Source organism: Lynx canadensis, chromosome B4, assembly GCF_007474595.2.
Source record: "Lynx canadensis isolate LIC74 chromosome B4, mLynCan4.pri.v2, whole genome shotgun sequence".
Lineage (NCBI taxonomy): Eukaryota > Metazoa > Chordata > Mammalia > Carnivora > Felidae > Lynx > Lynx canadensis.
The window spans coordinates 15,741,560-15,761,397 of record NC_044309.1 but is presented as its reverse complement, the minus strand read 5'-3'; the positions used below and the strand labels follow the sequence as shown (position 1 = coordinate 15,761,397).

Genomic DNA, 19,838 nt, shown 5'->3' with positions numbered 1-19,838 from the left:
GCTCCCAAAAGGGTGGAAAATTCTCTATGTTCTTCACTGTCCTACCCCACAATGTCTGGCAACATGGAAGACAGTAAAAATTGTTGAGTAGGTGTTAACTAAGTTACAGTTTTTAAATTTTTGGTTGCTGGTATAAGAAATCCCTACTGATTTCTGTATGTCTTATCCAGCCACCATTGTATTCTCTAGAATAACACAGATTTTCTTCTTTCTTTTCTACTGCTGTATTTTTAGTGCCGAGAAGAGGACCTCACACATTAAGGTGCACAATAAGTATTTATCAGTGAATGAGCTCTCCTAAATATTAACTTACAGCTCTTCTTTTCCAATCCTTACAACCTTTCCCCCGTTTCCTTGTCTTGTCTCTCTGGAAAACACTGTAGTGTAATGAGGAACAAAGTGATGAGAGCAGGCTCCCTTGTGTTGTTTCTGATTCGAAGGAAATGCTTTGAAATTTTTACTTCTAAGTATATTTGCTGCAGGCATTGGTAGACGTTTGTCATCCCATTTGGAAAATTTCCTTCTATTCCTAATTTTCTGAGTATTTATGATGAGTGGGTGTTGAGTTTTATCCAATGTTTTCCTGCAATTGTCATGGGTTCTCTCTTAGTATATTTTGCATCTATCTTTGTCTATTAAGTGTGTGTGTGTGCGTGCGTGTGTGTGTGTGTGTGTTTGTGTGGTGTGAATTTTCTTATAGACCTTCTAATCTTTTTAAAGAATTGTTTAAAGTTTTATTTATTTATTTATTTATTTTTAATGTTCATTTATTTTTGGGAGAGAAACAGAGCATGAGTGGAGGAGGGGCAGACAGAGAGGGAGACACAGAATCCGAAGTAGGCTGCAGACTCTGAGCTGTCAGCACAGAGCCCGACATGGGGCTCGAACTCACAGACTGTGAGATCATGACCTGAGCTGAAGTTGGCCGCTTAATTGACTGAACCACCCACGTGCCCCTTATTTATTTATTTTTAGAGAGAGAGAGAGAGCAAATGAGCAGAGGCAAGGCAGAGAAAGGGAGAGAGAGAATCCCAAGCAGGCTCCATAATTTTGGTGCAGAGCCTGACACAGAGCTCAAACTCACAAACCATGAGATCATGACCTGAGCCGAAATCAAGAGTTGAACACTTAACCAACTGAGCCACCCAGGCACCCCTAGGTCTTCTAATCTTAAAGCATTATTAGTCCAACTTGATTAGATTTATATATTTTACAAACTGATGGATCCATGCTGCTTATATTTTATTTAAGATTTTTCATCTATATCGTTAAGTGAGGTTGACCTATACTTTTCTTTCTTTGGCTTCCCTTGACTGGTTTTGTTCTCAAGATTATACTAACCTTGAAATGTTGGAGACTCCTTTCTATGCGTTGTTACAGTTTGCATAACATTGAGGTTGGGCTATTGATTTCATTGAAGCTTTGAAATTCCCCCAGAAAATCATCTGGGCACAGGTTTCTGTTTTGTGTCATCTGTGGGCAACTTTAAATACTGATTTTTTTTTAGGTGTTTCTTTTTTTTGTTTTTGTTTTTGTTTTTTTTTTCTCTTCAGCTTATTGTATTCAGTGACATGAGATACATTTACAATTCTGTGCAATCATCACTATCATCCTTTTCTGAGACTTTTCCATCATACTAAACAAACTCTATACTCCTTAAACATAACTCCCTGTCCCCAACTGTCGGTAAACTATTCTACTTCCTGAATCTACAAATTTCTCTATTCTAGTTTTCACATTTAAGTAGAATCATACATGTCCTTTTGTGTCTGGCTTATTTCACTGAGCATAATGTTTTTAGTGTTCATGTATGTTGCAGCATGTATCAAAATTTCATTCTGCTTCAAGGCTGAATAATCCAGTGTGTGTATAAAATGTGATTTTATATATAGATAGATAAATGCATAGCTGTATCTTGTTTTGTTTATCAACATTATATATATCAAATTATATATAACTATGTGTAATTTTATTTATATATAATATATATAATTATATAACTATATATAGCTTTGTTTGTCCAGTCATTTGTTTATACATTTTTGTTTATCCGTTTTGTTTCTCCATTCATCTACTGATGGACATTTGAGTTGTTTCCAGCTTTTGGCTATTGTGAATAATGCTTTTATAAATATTGATATACAAATGTTTGTTTCAGCCCGTGCTTTTAATTTCTTTGGGTATATACCTAAAAGTAGAATTTGGTACATACCTATAAGTAGAATATGGTAATTCCATGCTTAACTTTTTGAAGAATCACCAAATTGTTTTCTACAGTGGCTGCTCTATTTTACATTCCTACAATGCCTGAGAGTTCCAATTTCTCAACATCCTCATCACCATTTGTTATTTTCCATTTTTTAAATAATAGCCATCCTAATGGGGGTGAAGTGTTACCTTATTGTGGTCTCCCTTTGCATTTCTCTAATAACTAGTGACTGAGCATTTTTTCATTTCTTATTGGCCATTCATCATATATCTTCTTTGGGGCACTGCATTTTCAGTTCTTTTGCTATTACTTGAGTTGTCTTTTTATTTTTGAGTTGTAAGAGATCTTTTATATTCAGGATACTAGTATGCTCTTGCATTTTTTATTTCTCTTGGGTAAATATCTTGGAGAGGAAGTTCCGGGGCATTAACTGGATGTATATTTAGTATTACAAGAAACTGCCAAATACTTATTCAGAGTAGTTCTATCAGTATACATTCCCACCAGAAACACATGAGACTTCCGGTTGCTGTATATGCTTGCCAACATTTGATCTTGTCAGTCTTTTCTAGTTTAGCCATTCTGAAGGGTATAAAATGATAGCTTACTGTGATATTTAATTTACACTGTTCTGGTGACTAATGACATCAAATATTTTGGACATTCTCATTGGCTATTCACTCAACTTTTGTTGAAGTGTCTGTTCAAATCTCTTGTCATTTTTAACTTGGTGATTTGTTTTTTTCATGTTTTTTTTTTTTTTTTTGGTAGGAATTCCTTTTATATTCCAGAGATGAGTCCCTTGTTAGATATATGTTTTGTAATGATCTCTTCTTCCCCCTGCACAGTCTGTAACCTGCCTATTCATTTTCTTAGTCATGTCTTTAATGAGAAATTTTAATTTTTGATGAAGTCAAATTATTAATTTTTTAAATCCTATGGTTAATGCCTTTTGCATTATATCTAAGGAATATATGCCTTCCCCAAGGTGGTAAAGATATTCTCTGTTTTATTCTAGGAGCCTTATGGTTCTAGCTTTTATGTGTATATCTAGGAGGAATATTAAATTACTTTCTGTGTGTGGAGAGAAGTAGAGGTTGAGGATTTTTTGTCTTTTCTTCCCTCTATAAGGATATTCAGTAATTGAAACACCACGTGTTAAAATGACTTTCTTTTCCCCATTGAATTATGTTGGCAGCATGGATTGGGCTGTATTGGTGGGTTCTTCTCTGGACTTTCTCTTTTGTTCCATTCATCTCTTTGTCTACCCTTGCACTAATACCGCACTATCTTGATTTTTAACAATTTTTAAAAGTGTATTTATTTTGAGAGAGAGAGAGAGAGAGAGAGAGAGAGAGATGAGCATAAGCAGGGTAGGGGCAGAGAGGAGAGACAGAATCCCAAACAAGCTCTGTGCCATCAGTGCAGAGCCCAAACTCATGGCTCGAACTCATGGAACTGGGAGATCATGCCCTGAGCCGAGATCAAGAGTGGGGTGCTTAACTGACTGCACCCCACAGGCGCCCCTCACACCGTCTTGATTATGTCCAAGTTTATAAAGCACTAAAGCTACATTCTGAAAGCATTCATTTAACACTTACATGTTCCAGACTCTAAATGTTATCTGTGGCAATCCTATCTTTCATTCTCCCATGTCATCATAACTGCAGATTATAATACAAGTTGAATAGGCCGTATTTCCAAACTCTAGCCTATATTGTTACAAATCTCATATTTCGCCTACCTTTCCAGAAATTAAGTACAGATGCCTTTGTCACTTAAGCTCTGGCAAAATTAGCCCATGATACTGCTTCAGCTGTGTCTCCTAATGTTTTCTTAAAAGTACTCAATGTTCTAACCAAACTAGAACTCTCATAGATTTCTAAATAAGCCTCACCCTTTTTCTGTGTATGTGCTCTTATCGACATGCGTTTTGTGCTCACCATTTCTGTACCTTAAATCCAGCTAATGTTTACATTTCCATCTCAGAAACAATCTCTCTGTTAAGCTGTGACGGAGCCTTACAATCCGATGTGATACGTCTGCCTCCAAATCTTCGAACCCTTCTAGCTCCGAGGGCACTTTATGATATTCTACCTTATAATGTGTCTTTTCCTGTATTCTTGCCCAATCTTTCCCCCTAGAAAGAAAAGTCCTTGAAGGCCGTGTATTAATTGCCTTTGTATCTCTGCAACAGGCATTTCAGCAAATTTGGGGGAAAGAAATTTTTGGAGTTGGCTCAAAGATAACGTGATTAAAGTTAAAGTTTTATAAAGAACAGTTATAAAGAAACCAGCAGGTGTTTCGGGATAATCTCAAAGCTTATTCTATCAATTTAATCCTCCAAAACTCTCTCTCTCTCTCTCTCTCTCTCTCTCTCTCTCTCTCTCTCTCTTTTCAAATTAGAACTTTCCAGTTGGAGGATTCTCAGGACTGTAACAGGGATTTTGTGGAGATCCGCGAAGGAAACGCCACTGGTACTTTGGTGGGGCGATATTGTGGAAATGTCCTCCCCCTCAATTATTCATCCATTGTTGGGCACAGACTGTGGATCCGATTTGTCTCCGATGGTTCAGGCAGTGGCATAGGCTTCCAAGCCACATTTACTAACAGTAAGTTGCTTCTATTTTATCGATGGTTTCCAGAGAACATCCTACAAAGTAGAAAGGATAACACATTTTTAGTAATGCAGTAAGTGAAGAATCCTGAACTCTATTCTCCTAGATTTGTTGTATTTGTGGAATTACTTCATTTTAAACTATATTATAAAAACTAAATTACATGTGCATGGCCCACCAGGAGCAAGGGAGAGTGGCTCTAGTAATCGTTTTTAAGCTCGTTTCTACCTAATGTTATATTAAACTTTTTACATGATATTTTGTTAGAACCTTCTAACGTATTTAGTTCAGGTTGAGCATATTGATACCAAGGGTATTTCGTTTGAAGTCACAAACTCTCTATTCTTCAAATTCAAAACACTGAGTATATTTTAGGATTGAATTAAGTGCTCAGATATTATAACAACAGGGTTTTCTTCTAATAGAATAAAGTGTTAATATTTTTATTTTCTAACTTGACTTTTCCATAATTAGCTATTTTTCATGGCATTCCAATATGTCTGTTTCTCTTACCAAAAATTTGAAAACATGTCCCATTCTTTTGTAAAAAGGAAAATAGGTAAACAAAATAGAGAATGAGCCTGGTAATACCCCTTCACTTGTCATCAGGTCTCCTGGGGTCTGGAAACCCCTTTTCACATGAGAAGTTATCTCCTCTTTTCACACCATGCCACCTTCTTAGGAGATGAAATTCCATTCACAAAATCACTGTTCTCCAAGGAATTAGTAGATAGTACAGAAATCAAAAGGGAAGCAATATTTCTTTCAGTGCTCAGAATAGAAATCACAGCCAATTAAAAGTCCATCCTTTTCAACACCCCTTGCCTTTTGTTTCTTTCATTTGATTAAAGAGCTATTCTAAGTACTTCTGATTTACTGCTCTGTTTTCCCTCCTAGTATTTGGCAATGATAATATTGTGGGAACTCATGGGAAAGTCGCCTCTCCCTTATGGCCTGGACATTACCCCCACAACTCTGATTACCAATGGATAATAAATGTGGATGCGTCTCAAGTTATCCATGGTAGAATCTTGGAGATAGACATTGAAGCAACTCAAAACTGCTATTTTGACAAATTAAGGGTGAGTATCCAAGGGCAATGAGTGTTAGTAAATTTTGGTGAATTTCTATTTGCAAAAACAAATCAAGTTAATGTCAGTTGAAGCATTTGTAAATCACATGGGGTGGCCTCCCTAGATCATGATTACCTCTTCTAGATTACCTATGAAAAGGTAATTCTGTCATTATATTTATTATCTTTGGATTCTCTAAGTTTTATTTTTAGCATTATTGTAATTTACCTCTTGGGCTTTGTCTATGTGTATATGTATATCTTAGTTAAGTATCCTCTCTCATATCTCATTTTCTTGTATATTCTTATGTTAGAGTGTTAAAAGTTTGAAGGATCATTTTTAAATAAATAAATATAAAATTGTGGTGGTTATTGCCATCCAGATTTTGGTTACTGCATCAGTTTCAAAAACACTGTCACATTCTTTTTTTCTTTTTTTAGCTTTATTCAGGTATATTCGACAAATAAATATTGGGTATATTTAAGATGTACAACTTGATATTGTAACCTATGTACACATTGTGAAATAATTGTTACAGTCAAGCTAATTAATACTCGTATCACCTTGCATGGTTATCATTTGGATTTTGTGTGCGTATATGTATGTGTGTGTGAAAGAGAATATTTAAGATGTACCCTCTTAGCAAATGTCAAGTATATAATACAGAAACAGTACGATATATTTCAGTATTAACTGTAGTCACATTGCTGCACATTAGATCTCCAGAATTATTCATCTTGCATAACTAAAACTTTGTAACCTTTGACCAACATTTCCCCATTTCCCTCTCTCCCCAGCCCCTGGAAACCATCGCTCTACTTTCTCCTTCTATGAGTTTAACTATGTTATCAGATTCTCAAAGGCCAGGATTCCATTTTATTCATCTTGGGTCTGCAGGGCCTCACCTAGAGTTCAGTACCTAAGGTGCTTCGTATGTGTGGAAATCATTATTACATAGTTTGAAAAACAGCTTATCTCATAGCTTCGGCAGAGAAATTGATAACAATTTCAATGAACTTGTTCCAAATTATTTACAAAATGAAGAGAAAGATAGGAAATATGGTTGGATGGAATTTTTCCACATGTGCCGAAAAAAACAATGTGTTCCATGCTATGTGTTTGTAACTATAAAAATATGTCTCTAAATAGGTAACTTCATATTTTCAACCAAATGAAAAAAAAAATTGAGTGATTTGAATGTGTGTTGAGCCCTCACAAGCTGCCACTCTTTTGTTGTCATTAATTCTACTTTCCGATACCTGTCTGTTTAAACCTTTCCTTCTTCTTGTTGCTTTTTCTGTTACTTTCTAATTTCTTCCTTTGAGGCCCCAAAGCACATTCAATAAGTTCTATTGTTGTACAACTATGTTGATTCCTAATTTTCCACTCCTAAATTTTGCTAGATCAAATAATGAGCTATATTGCATACAGCTTATGTATTAATATAATTCTACAGCAAAGATGAAATTATTTTAAAACACCTTAAAATTTTTTGCAGTCATATTTTATATTCAATGGTGCTTTCTATTTCAACTGACATATGGTGTTTACTTGTTTATTTTTTTCATTATGATGAAATTATAATAACATAAGGCAACCTTTTAGTTTTCTTTTTTATGAAGAAAAATAGAGGTAATTACTTGAATCCAGTGCTGTATTATCTTTTTTGTTTTTTTTACATGCAGATTTACGATGGGCTTGGTGTTCATTCCCGCCTCATTGGAACTTACTGTGGTACCCAGACCAAATCTTTTAGCTCCTCTAGAAATTCCTTGACATTTCAGTTTTCTTCTGACTCTTCAATCTCAGGGAAAGGATTCCTTCTGGAGTGGTTTGCAATGAATGTCTCTGTTGGACCTTCCCCTACAATTGCTCCAGGTATGTCTTACCAAACGGTAATAAATGAAATTCTGTTTTTGGGTTTCACTGCATGGGCCTTCCCAGAATATCTTTCAAAGGGCCTTCCCTTAATAGGTGGCAAATATGTAAATTACTAAGAATAAGTGCAGCCCTAAAACCTTCCATATATATCAGGTGTTCTTTTAATTTCATAAATACTGCCTTTTGTAAAAACTGTACATTTGTGGTTTTTTTATATTTTTCCCATTATATTTTTTATATTAATTAGGGGTTTGATATCCACGAGGCATTCTACTTATAACTTCTAGAGACTCCTTTAGAGATCTCTGAAAATTTGATTTGTAAATGCTCTGCATGCACACACACACACACGCACGCACACGCACACACACACACAATATTATGGGTCAACTAGAAGACAGAAGTAACTGTTTTCCCTCTAGATTTCACTTTTTTTAAGTTTTTAAAAAAATGTTTATTTTTATTTTTGAGAGAGTGAGTGAGTGGGGGAGGGGCAGAGAGATTTGAAGCAGGCTCTGTGCTGAAAGCCGAGGGCCCGATGCAGGGCTGGAACTCACAAACCATGAGATCATGACCTGAGCTGAAGTGGGAAGCTCAACCAATTGAGCCACCCAGGCACCCCTTTTCTAGATTTCATTTTAAATGTGCCTTCAGAAATGCTTCACTTTCTCCTTAGTTGGTCATAAACCTTCATGTTTTAAGGTAAAATTAGCCTAATTGTTAAACTTTTATTTGACTGTGTTTAAGACATCCTTAATTCCCTTGGTAAGCAGTGTTTGAGGAGACTGATTTTTCCTTAAAATTTTATTTAAACAATTTTGAATGGCTTTTATGGGTTGTCATAGAAGTCTGACAGCCCAGTTTGGGGGATATTGCCAACCTTGGTATACAGTTGACCCTTGAACAACACAAGTTTGAAATGAAGGCGATTGAAAAAATCTTATATGAGAATTTTTTCAATAAACACAGTTCAGTACTGTAAATGTGTTTTCTTTTCCTTATTTAAAAAATTTTTTTAACATTTACTTATTTTTGAGAGAAAGAGAAACAGAGACACAGTGTGAGCTGGTGAGGAGCAGAGAGAGAGGGAGACACAGCATCTGAAGCAGGCTCCAGGCTCTGAGCTGTCAGCACAGAGCCGGATGTGGGGCTCGAACTTGCGAACCATGAGATCATGACCTGAGCTGAAGTCAGACGCCTAACCGAATGAGCCACCCAGGCGCCCCTCTTTTCCTTACAATTTTCTCAGCATTTTCTTTTCTCTAGCTAGCTTACTTTATTATAAGACTATAGCATGTAATACATGTAACATACAAAATGTGTGTTAATTGACTGTTATCTGTAAGACTTCTGGTCAATGGTAGACGATTAGTAATAAAGTTCTGGGGGAGTCAAAAGTTACATGGATTTTGGGGGAACCTGCTGGCTCAGTCAGTAGAGCATGAGGCTCTTAACCACAGTGTCGTGAGCTTGAGCCTATGCTGGGCACATGGGCTACTTAAAGTCATGTGGATTTTTTACTGTGTTGGGGGTTGGCACCCCTAAGCCCTGCACTGCTCAAGGATCAGCTGTACTTGATTGAGACACATTATCATAGGTTCTCATTGAAGAATATTCAAACTTTGAACTTGTTCTAAGACTAAATATATCCTAAAAGATTAGAGTCTATTTGCTTCTAACTTCTTGGGAATTTGTATTGGCAGAGGTAACTGATAAATGTATCATTCATACTTGTTTTCATTTAATGCACCTAGAGTATTCTGTTCTGAGATGTTTTTTCCACCCCCCCCCTTACAAGATGTTTCCATAAAATTGAATATGAATCTCTTTCTTAAAATATTAATCTACTTATCTAAGAGCAAAGAACCATCAGCAAGATTGCCAAATGCAATTTGAAGCTATCCATTTAATTCTGGATAGCTCTTCTAAGTAAACTTGAATTAAGCTTTTTTTATAGCCACAAATCTCAAGTTAGAGAAAAATCACTTACTCATGGAAAATATTATATCAACAAATATAATTTAGTACTCAAAAATGACAAATTTTCTTTTCATACTTAAGCTCTGTAATTAGATGAGTTAAGTGGATGAGTGATTATATCATAAATTTCATTTTCCTTGAGAACAAGGGAAGGTGAAAGTAAGAAGATAAGAGAATTTTATAATTTACTAGTTACCTAGATGATAGGGTGGCATCGCCTTCTGAAAGATTCATTAAAACTAAAAAAAAAATTTAAAAAGCTTAACATTTTAAAGTATATTTATATATTGCACATTGTACCATCATCATTTCTTACACATGCATATGTTTGGTTTAATTCAATAAATATTTATTGAGGATTTGTGATAGATACACCGAGACAATTAAGTAAAGGGACAAAGATCTGATCTCAACTCTCCAGGAGCTTACAAATAGTTGGTAAAGACAAAGTATTCATATGTCAGTTAAATAACAATTTAGTAATTAAATTATTTAATGACAAAGCATGTGGTACAGGCAGAAGAAAAGTAAGCAAAGGAAACTGAGCTTAATGTGGATGAGGATCATTTGAAGGAAATTAAACACATCGAGTAGGAAAAGATTAGTCAGCATATCAGCCAGGACATGATCAGTTATGCTGCAATAGCAAACAATTCCAAACTCTGAGTTGCTGAAAAATCATAAAGTTTCTTTCTGGTTTGTGTTACATATTCTTCTTGGATTAACTAAGTGCCTTGTCATCAGTATCACTGCATAGCCCAGGCTGTTGGAGCTGACATTGTTTGGGACACTGACTGTGATCATGGCCAGAGGAAGGAGAGCTCTGGCATGTCTCAGTACAAAAGTGCTCAGCTTAAAAGTGACAAAATTATTTTGCTCATAATTCATTGGCTCAAACTGGTCAAATGACCTCACTCAACCACAAAAGGATCAGGAATTGCAATGTCAGCATGTGTTTATAAATGAGGGAAATGAATATTTGACCAAAAAGAATAATGACCCCAAGTCGGTTAGTTTGATAACTGCCTTTTATAAATTCAAGGTAAGAAATATTTTACATAAAGGAAAATCTTAACATTTGAAGACCCTGAGTAATATTAAAGTCTTCCACTTGAAAATTTCTTTCATTTGTCTCTTTTTTTCTTTACTTTTGTAGCCTGTGTAGAAATAGGACACAAGAATTAGGACCTAGTCCCATAAAAGTTTACATTCACTTCCTGGTGGTCCTAGTAAGATTCAAACATGTACTGGTATAAAAGTCAGAAACCTCTGGAATGGTGGGGTGAGGACCTCTGAAAAAGCATTCCTGCAGGAAAACGATGAGAACATTGTCAAAATTGTCAAGATCAGCTTTTGAGAACCCTGGAAATTCATCAAAGCTCGCAACAATCTAAAGAGTGTTTATTCGAGAATGATGGCTGAATCTCAGAAAAATATTCAGCTTTCTGGCGTCTTAATTCTCCCTATTTCCATCTCTCCCCTTGCCTCAGCTTTGCACTTGCCTCGCAGAATCCTCAACTAGAGTAGCTGTGAAACCAGTAGTTGAGTGCCTACTGGAAGGGGTAGAACAGGTGGAGAGCTACAGAAAACCTCCTATTCCTAAGGAATTACCATTATTTGACCTATCTGGCAGCTTCCTAGGAAAGCTCCATTCTCAGGACTTGTCTTCATTTGATCTGCCTCAGCGGTTGCTCTGTGCCCATAGCCCTATCCCCAGAGTGTTTGTAGAAAACAGTCAGTGGCGACTGTTTAACATCACAGTTATATGTGGCAGTAATACCAGGTGCAGCTAACAAGAGGGTGAATAAAACTGTAAAAGGAAAATCCTGGGGAATGAGATACCCATAGGGAGCTTTGGAAAACTCTGACCTATTTCTGGAAATTTAGAAAGCCACACACAGGTGCAGGACTGTGCACATGTCCAAGAGAGGACGCTAGGGCCCTGATCTCTCAACTCTATGTGATCTTGAGGGTCTGTGTAAGCAGGGAGTGAAGACTGCGGCAGAGTTGTAAACTGCCTACTAGAGCTTTATAGGCATATCCCAACACATGTAGACTTTAAGTTAGCTATTATAAATGTGTTGAAAAGTTAAAAGGAACCACGTCTAAAGAATTGAAGGAAAATATGGGAATAATGTATCACCAAACAGAGACTATCGAGAAAGTGATAGAAATTATGAAAAGAAAAAAACCAAATAGAAATGTCAGAATTGAAAAGTATAATAATTGAAATTCTCTGGATGGGCTCAATTACAGATTTGAGCACATAGAAGAAAGAATCAGCGAACGTGCAGATAGGTCAATTGAGATTGGCCTGTCCATGGGAAAGAAGGAAAAAGACTGAAAAAAATTGTACAGAGCCTCAGAAACTATCAATTATACTAATATATGTACAATGAAAGCCCCAGAAAAGGAGGGAGATAAAGGGGGACAAAGAATATTTGAATATAGTGTCCAAATACTTCCCAAATTTGATGAAAAATATTATTCTACACACCCAAGAATCCCAGTAAACTCCAAATAGGATAAGCTGTCTGAAATCTATACCTAGACAAGTCACCAGCTATCAAAGCTGGAGAAAAAGGGATCATCTTCAAAGCACCAGGAAAAAGTGATCCATCATGTAAAAGGAGTCCTCACCTAGCTTCTCATCAGAAACCATGAAAGCCAGACAGCAGTGGAATGACATATTCAAAGTATTGAAATAAAAAGACTGTTGATTAAAAGTCAAAAGTCTATACCCAGCACATATATCCTCCAAACTAAGGAGAAATTCAAAGACTCCAAGACAAATGAAAATGGAGAGAATTTATTGTGAGCAGATCTACTCTGAAAGAAATTCTAGTGGAAGGCCTTAGACTGAAATGAAAGTACCATAGCATGTCTTGACAACTAATAAATAGCATGCAGTAAGATAATGACATAAGTAAATATAAAGACATTATAAATGCATTTTTGTTTGTGATTCTCCCGCTCTCTGATTTAAAGACAGCTGCATCAAGCAATGACTATAAAACTATGTTGATGGATTTATAATGTTTAAATGTGTAATTTTTATGGCAAAAATAGCATCAAAGGATGGGGATGGAAATAGAATTTTATTGGAGCCAAGTTTTGTGTACCATTCAAATTAAATTAGTATTAACCCAAACTACATTGTTTCAAATTAAGATGTAAATTGTAACTACCAGAACAACCACTGAGAAAATAACTTAAAAATATACATAGTAGGGGTGCCTGAGTGGCTTAGTCAGTTGAGCATCTGACTCTTTTTTTTTTTTTTCATGTTTATTCACTTTTTTGAGAGACAGAGACAGAGTGTGAGCAGGGCAGGGACAGAGAGAGAGAGGGAGACACAGAATCTGAAGCAAGCTCCAGGCTCTGCGCTGTCAGCACAGAGCCCAATGTGGGGCTCGAACTCACGAACCATGAGATCATGACCTGAACCAAAGTCGGACGCCCAACCAACTGAGCCACCCACGTGCCCCTGAGCATCTGACTCTTGATTTGGGCTCAGGTCATGATCTCACGGTCATGGGACCGAGTTCTGTGTCAGGCCACATGCGGAGCCTGGAGCCTGCTTAAGATTCTCTGCATTCTTCTCCTTTGCCCCTTCCCCGCTTGCACGTGTTCTCTCTCTCTGTGTCTCTCAATAAAAATAATATATGTATGTATGTATGTATGTATAGTAAAAAAAAAAAGAACAAGTGAATTAAAATGGTATACTAAAAAATATATATATTTAACATTCCCTAGGATGATTTTAATCAATCAATAACAATAACAAGGGTTGGCAAGGATGTGGAAAAATAAGAACCCTGTGTATTGCTGGTAAAATTATAAAAAGTTATAACCACTTTGGAAAACAGTTTAGCAGTTCTTCAAAAATTGAAACACAGGGTTACCATATGATCCTGCAATTACATTCCTAGTCATATACCTGATGGAATTGAAAACATACAGTCCACACAAAAAATTATAAACTGAGTGTTCATAGAAGCATTCTTCATAATAGTGAAAAAGCAGAAGCAACCCAAATATCGCACAACTGATAAAACTTAATGTGATATATCCATACAGGGGAGTACTGGACAGGCTTAAAGCAAGGAAATGAAAAGAATGAAGGAAAATGAAAGAAATGCTGAAATATGCCACGGATGAACCTTAAACCATTATGCTAAGTGAATGAAGCTAGTCACAAAAGGCCACATGTTGTCCGATTATATGTATATGAAATGGCAAGAATGGGCAAATCCATAGACAGAGACAGAAAGTAAATTAGTGGTTTCCATGGACTGGTAGAGTGGAAAATAGGCAATCAGTGGTAATTGGTATAAAGTGTCTTTTTGGAATGGTAAAAGTGTTCTAAAATTAGCCCTGATGGTTACAGAACTTTGTGACTATAACTAAAAGCCCCTGAATTGTAGATGTTAAAAGGTACGTTTTATGACACACAAAGAATACTTTAACGAAGCTAATTTTTTTAAAAAATTAATAAGAAATGAAGAAAGGCTGTTGTTATACATTTTACTAATTTGAAAATGATTTCAAAATTGCCCACATATAAATAACATGATGAACAGCTATGCTGAAAAAGTAAAGATTAGAATACAGAGGCGGGACGCCTGGGTGGCTCAGTCGGTTAAGCATCCAACTCTTGATTTGGGCTCAGGTCATGATCTCATGGTCGTGAGGTTGAGCTCTGTGTCAGGCTCTATGCTCAGCGTGGAGCCTGCTTAAGATTCTCTCTCTCCCTCTGCCCGTCCTCAACTCATGCTGGGGCACGCTTGCTCTCTCCCTGTCTCTCTCAAAAAAAAGGTAAAGTACAGAGGAAACATTAATAATAATAATAATAATAATAATAATAATAATAATAATAAAAGAAGGTCTTCTACGTGGACTAACTTCGTGCTTAACAAATAAAAGACACTAAGACACTAATAAACGGGCCGTGTGGCAAGGCTATGGTGAAAAAAGCAGAACACAGTGTTTTTCTTACACAAAAAATAAATGAACAGAAATCACAGCTTTGTGAGTCAGCAGGTTTAATAAAATATTTCTAGATTTCTTTGAGAACTTTGTTGTAATTGGTTGTGTCCTTTTGGTACAGAGCTGCCATTTTAAAATGAACATGCTAGATTCTCCTCCATCAGAGGTATCTCATAGATGTTGTTTTTCATTTTACAGGTGCTTGTGGTGGGTTCCTGAGGACAGGAGATGCGCCAGCCTTTCTTTTCTCCCCAGGCTGGCCCGAAAGCTACAGTAACAGCGCTGACTGTATGTGGCTCATTCAGGCTCCAGATTCTACCGTGGAACTCAACATCCTTTCCCTGGACATCGAAGCTCACAGAACATGTGACTATGACAAACTTGTGATAAGAGATGGTGAGAAACATTTAAACAAAACACAAAACTACCGAGTTTCAACCTTGACACATGCAGAGTTACGTTCAGTTATAGTGATACTCATTTACTGCCTCCATCCGTTTTGTATGAAAGTTCCCTGACATTATGGTCAGTGAAGGCATCCCATACCAGAATTGGCTACAATTTCTGAAGAACATAAGGAAAATATTAAATTGCCTGTAACAAACTAAAGCACATACTATCTCAGGAACAGCATTATCTTACTAAGAGAAAATACTATCTTTGGCTTAAGTAGGAAATAATGGTCTGAGTTTCCAGGTGGTGCTGCCTTCTTTTTGAAAGGTCTTGGAGATAAATTTTGATATTTTATACCTATGACCTTAAGATACAAGTGTGAAAAATATATATATATTATATATTATTATATATTATTATATATATTTATTATTATTATATATATTATTATAGATATATAATTGCTTGTATTCAATTCTCTTTGTCTGCTGAATCTCTGGGTAGAATAGGTAGAATTAAGGGCTTATATTTTTTCATGTTTTCCTCTATGCACAGGTGTGGTATGGCTATGTAATGATGGGGGATAAGAATATGTTAATATGCAACATGTACAAAATCATGCTTCACGGTTCACAAGGCTGGAGGAGAGGCAAGCCATGTCCTCTGACCAGTGTTTCTTCCAGTGTGGTCATCGGACCAGCAGGATCAGTGTCACCAGGGAAGAAATGCCAATCTTATGGCCACGCCCCAGATCTACCAAAGTAGAAACTCTCCAAGTGGGTCTTAGGTCTGTGATTTAAAAAACCCTCCAGGCAGGGGCCACGTTTAGGTTGAGGAAAGCAAGGCAAGATTATGCAAACTGCACGGTTGGATTCTGTCTTTGTTGAAAATGGTGATATTTTGACCATTTTACATTAAATTTCAGTTTTTTAACTATTGCACTAAAATATTATTTATCTTGCTTTCTAAGGTCTTTGGGACCTCCTTGAATGTTGCCCATGAGGCAAGTGCCTCTCTCACCTGACCCTTGTCCTTGCCTCCAGGTGATAATGATGGTCTCTAAAGTTTAAGAACCACAAGATACAGACATTGCGACCTCACATGCCTACCTAGACAAACAGGGGACATAACAAGGAAAGTGTTAATCTGGAGCACAGAGTTGAAGGGGCAGCTACTAGGAAGGCAGGCTCAGTGTTATTTAGCTTCCATTTTTTTTTTTTTAAAGAGATGTGAAAGATACAGAATTTTCTATGAATTTCCCAATTGTTAAATTTTGGAAATTAATGAAAAAAGCTTCAGAGCCTTTTCTGGACCAAACGAACGTGTGCTTGCTTTTTGCCCACAGGTTACTAACATGTAAGCTTGTGTCTTCCTTATCCCCTCAACGCTAGACTTCCGTGAAAGGCAGTTAGGAAACGGCAGAGGTGCTTGATTTTCCTTCTGTAGAGGCTGGACACTAACGCTCAAGTCAGTCGTACAAAACAGGAGATGAGAAACCTTAACTTTCCCCCCTTTTCCATCAACCATCATCCAGTGCATTGCTCAGAGAAATTGCCGTCTTTTCTCACATCAAGGCATTCCTGTGGATGTTAACATTTAAAACTTCTCATGTGATGAAATGAGTGGGTCCTTGCACACATATTCTGAGTGTTCAGAATATAGTAGAAACTTTGAAAAAATATCTTCAGTAGGTAACTGCATTAATGAAGTAAAGTGTGGCTACTCTTTGAAAAATCACTTTCGGGGCGCCTGGGTGGCGCAGTCGGTTAAGCGTCCGACTTCAGCCAGGTCACGATCTCGCGGTCCGTGAGTTCGAGCCCCGCGTCGGGCTCTGGGCTGATGGCTCAGAGCCTGGAGCCTGTTTCCGATTCTGTGTCTCCCTCTCTCTCTGCCCCTCCCCCATTCATGCTCTGTCTCTCTCTGTCCCAAAAATAAATAAACGTTGAAAAATCACTTTCTATTGAGGTGGTTTTTGCTATACTGCTAAATGGCTCCAGGTCTGTTTTATCGTCTGTGAAAGAGAGACTGATATCTCCTTCGTGAGGTTGTTGTATTAGGGAACATAATAAACACAAAATTCCCTAGCAAAAGCCCTGGCATTTTGTAGATGCAGCATTTGGAATTGCTTAATTTAGATTTCAATTTACTTTATTAGAGATATTTCTAAAATAGGTTTCATCATATCCACTTTATAGAATGTTCTTGCTGAGGCATAGAACTTGGAGAGCTCTGCAGATTGACTTCTATGCCAAAACAATGATAATATTTTAAATTGGTGTGCAACCTATCCAAAGAGATTTTTATTTACAACATGAGTTGGTGCTGAATAGGTTCATTATTTCCTCATTTGTTTATTGATTCATTCAAGACGTGGTTATTGAGTGCCTACTATGTGGCGGTTGGTGGGTATTTTGTTCATTGGCTCAGTGTTTGTCTACATTTAGAATAAAATTTCAAGTCCCATTTCAATTATTTGTTCTTCGTTCAGCCAGGTTTTTTCTTCTGAATAGCAGGGGTATATACCATCCTGAAGGAAATATCTAAAGCCATTAACCACAATCAATGATACTTACAGGCCACTTGTGCAATTGGCCAGTCATCACAGGCCTTGGGCCTTTGTCCCTTGGTCCAAGGCTGGCTATGAACATTCTTGGGCCACCCCAGAGAGGGCCCTGCAGCCTTCCTGGGAGACCTGAGTCACTCTCCCACCTGTTTATTCATTTTACAGGCTGGTGATGGTTCAAGACTGAATCAATTTTTTCCAGACTATGTAACAACAAATTTTACATACCAAGATTCCCCAAAATTGAGGTTCCATGAAACTACATTGGACCTAGAAAAAATTTTTAAAAAAAACAGTGAAAAGGGGGGGAAAGGCAAAAAAAAAAAAAGAAAAAAAAGTCAAAAATCAGTAATCCTTTTATCTATTTATAGATATAAAAGGTACTTTGTGATCTTAGGGAAATCATATAATAGTATAGTTTGAGCATCTGGAGTTAATTAGCCAGGGTTTTAAATCCTTGTTGACTTCTATGCTCTATGCCTTCAGGCAAATTATATATCCTCCCTAAGACTGTTTCCAATTTACAAAATGGGGATAATAAAAATACCTACTTAATAGCATTATTGTGATGATAAAGTCTGATATTGTATGTAAAGCACTCAAAGTGGTAATAATAATTGCTCGATAAATGTCAGCTACTGGTAATCTTGGGCCCCAGCGTCCACGTCTCTAAAATGAGGAGTCTGGACTAGAAAGAGAATCACCAGACTGCCTTCTAGCCCTGGCTGTTTACCTTTGATTTTCCCCTCCCCTTAGAGATCAAATTCATCCCTGCTACCATCCATATGGTGAAGTCATGGAAGGCTCTAGACATACCTCCGTATTTATTATGGATACTGTGGGGAGAAACAAACCATCTTACGGTTGTTGGGTTATCTACCAACTCATCAGTTAGGTGATCGCTAAGTAATTATTTAGAGATAAGCACTGTTTCATCACATGGTCTGAGGTGAAGTTTAGAAAAGAAATACAAATCAGTAGATCCTATCCAATCTCACTGAGAGAGAAAATATGCACCTATGAAATAAATAACAACATACAATGAACTTCCAAATTTTGTGACATTGGTAGAGAGTAAGTCCACCAAAACAATTTAGGGCAAAATGTGTAGCAAAATAACACGTGCAAAAGGAGTTAAAGAGAGAAACTTTTGAATTATAAAGTACCAAAAATTTTCAGAGGCCACAAACCCTCCAAAGAATACCTTTCAAGCCTCTCCTATTTATGGCTATACCATTGCATTTGTAATCCCACACACTACCTTGTTTTCTAGAGTAGTTAATACTAGTGCGTTTTAGGTGGCGATCAATGGCGGAAGGATTAATTTTGCTGTTTGTTGTTTTACAGGGGAAAATTTCCTCATGTCTCGTACTCCATTTTTTGGTTTTTATCAGCTTGAAGTTTATTAATTATTTGCCTTAGGGGGAAAAAAAAACCCAGCCAAAGTATCCAAATATTTTATCATCTCCTTTGCTCCATTCTGGCTTTGGTTGCGGCTTTGTTCCATGTTGCTTATGTTCAAGAGTCGTAAAAAGGAAAAGAGCCATGAAGTGACCCAGTGGTCCTTTGCCTCTCTCCTTGGAGGGCACCCTGGCTGAAACGTTTCTCATCCTCCACAGGTGGACATACGTGTGTTCGTTTAATAGCAACATGAATAAATGATATAAAACAAATGAAGTTTTAAAAACCCACAAAAAACACAGCCACAACCAAAAAACTCTCTGGAGCTGAGGTTCATATAAAAGTTGCACACTTCTTGGCAAATGACCTTGCCGCAATAGTACAGGATCTGCTGCCGAAGAGCCAATCTTTCTTCTCTTTCAGATACTGGACCTTCAGTGATCAGAGTAATTTAGCAGGGTCTCTAACACACATCAGCACTGGTCCTCCGTCATTCCTGACTCTCATGTGCTCCGATTTTGAGTTTTAGTGCCAGGAGGAACGGTTGCCCCGTTTTTAGAAAGACGGTGGGAACTGTCAAGGGAGACTTTAACATAAAGGGTAAAGAGAAAGGTAGGCAGTTCGATCATGAGCTGGAGCCAGAATGATGTAACCCCTGGAGCGTCCTTGTACTTGAGAATCTCATTATCTCTCAGGAATGGCGATGTTCTGTAAAAAACATATGAGCCACT

General features: G+C 37.1%; 1 protein-coding gene across 1 annotated transcript in view; it reads left to right on the top strand.

The window, feature by feature from the left end:
• The window catches only part of CUBN (cubilin), a 277,621-nt gene that overhangs the window by 164,245 nt on the left and 93,538 nt on the right, over positions 1-19,838 (top strand). Inside the window, exons 37-40 of the mRNA XM_030320462.1 lie at positions 4,616-4,821; positions 5,725-5,909; positions 7,586-7,778; positions 14,949-15,146. Coding sequence (XP_030176322.1) covers positions 4,616-4,821; positions 5,725-5,909; positions 7,586-7,778; positions 14,949-15,146 — 782 coding nt within the window. The remainder of the gene's footprint in view (positions 1-4,615; positions 4,822-5,724; positions 5,910-7,585; positions 7,779-14,948; positions 15,147-19,838) is intronic.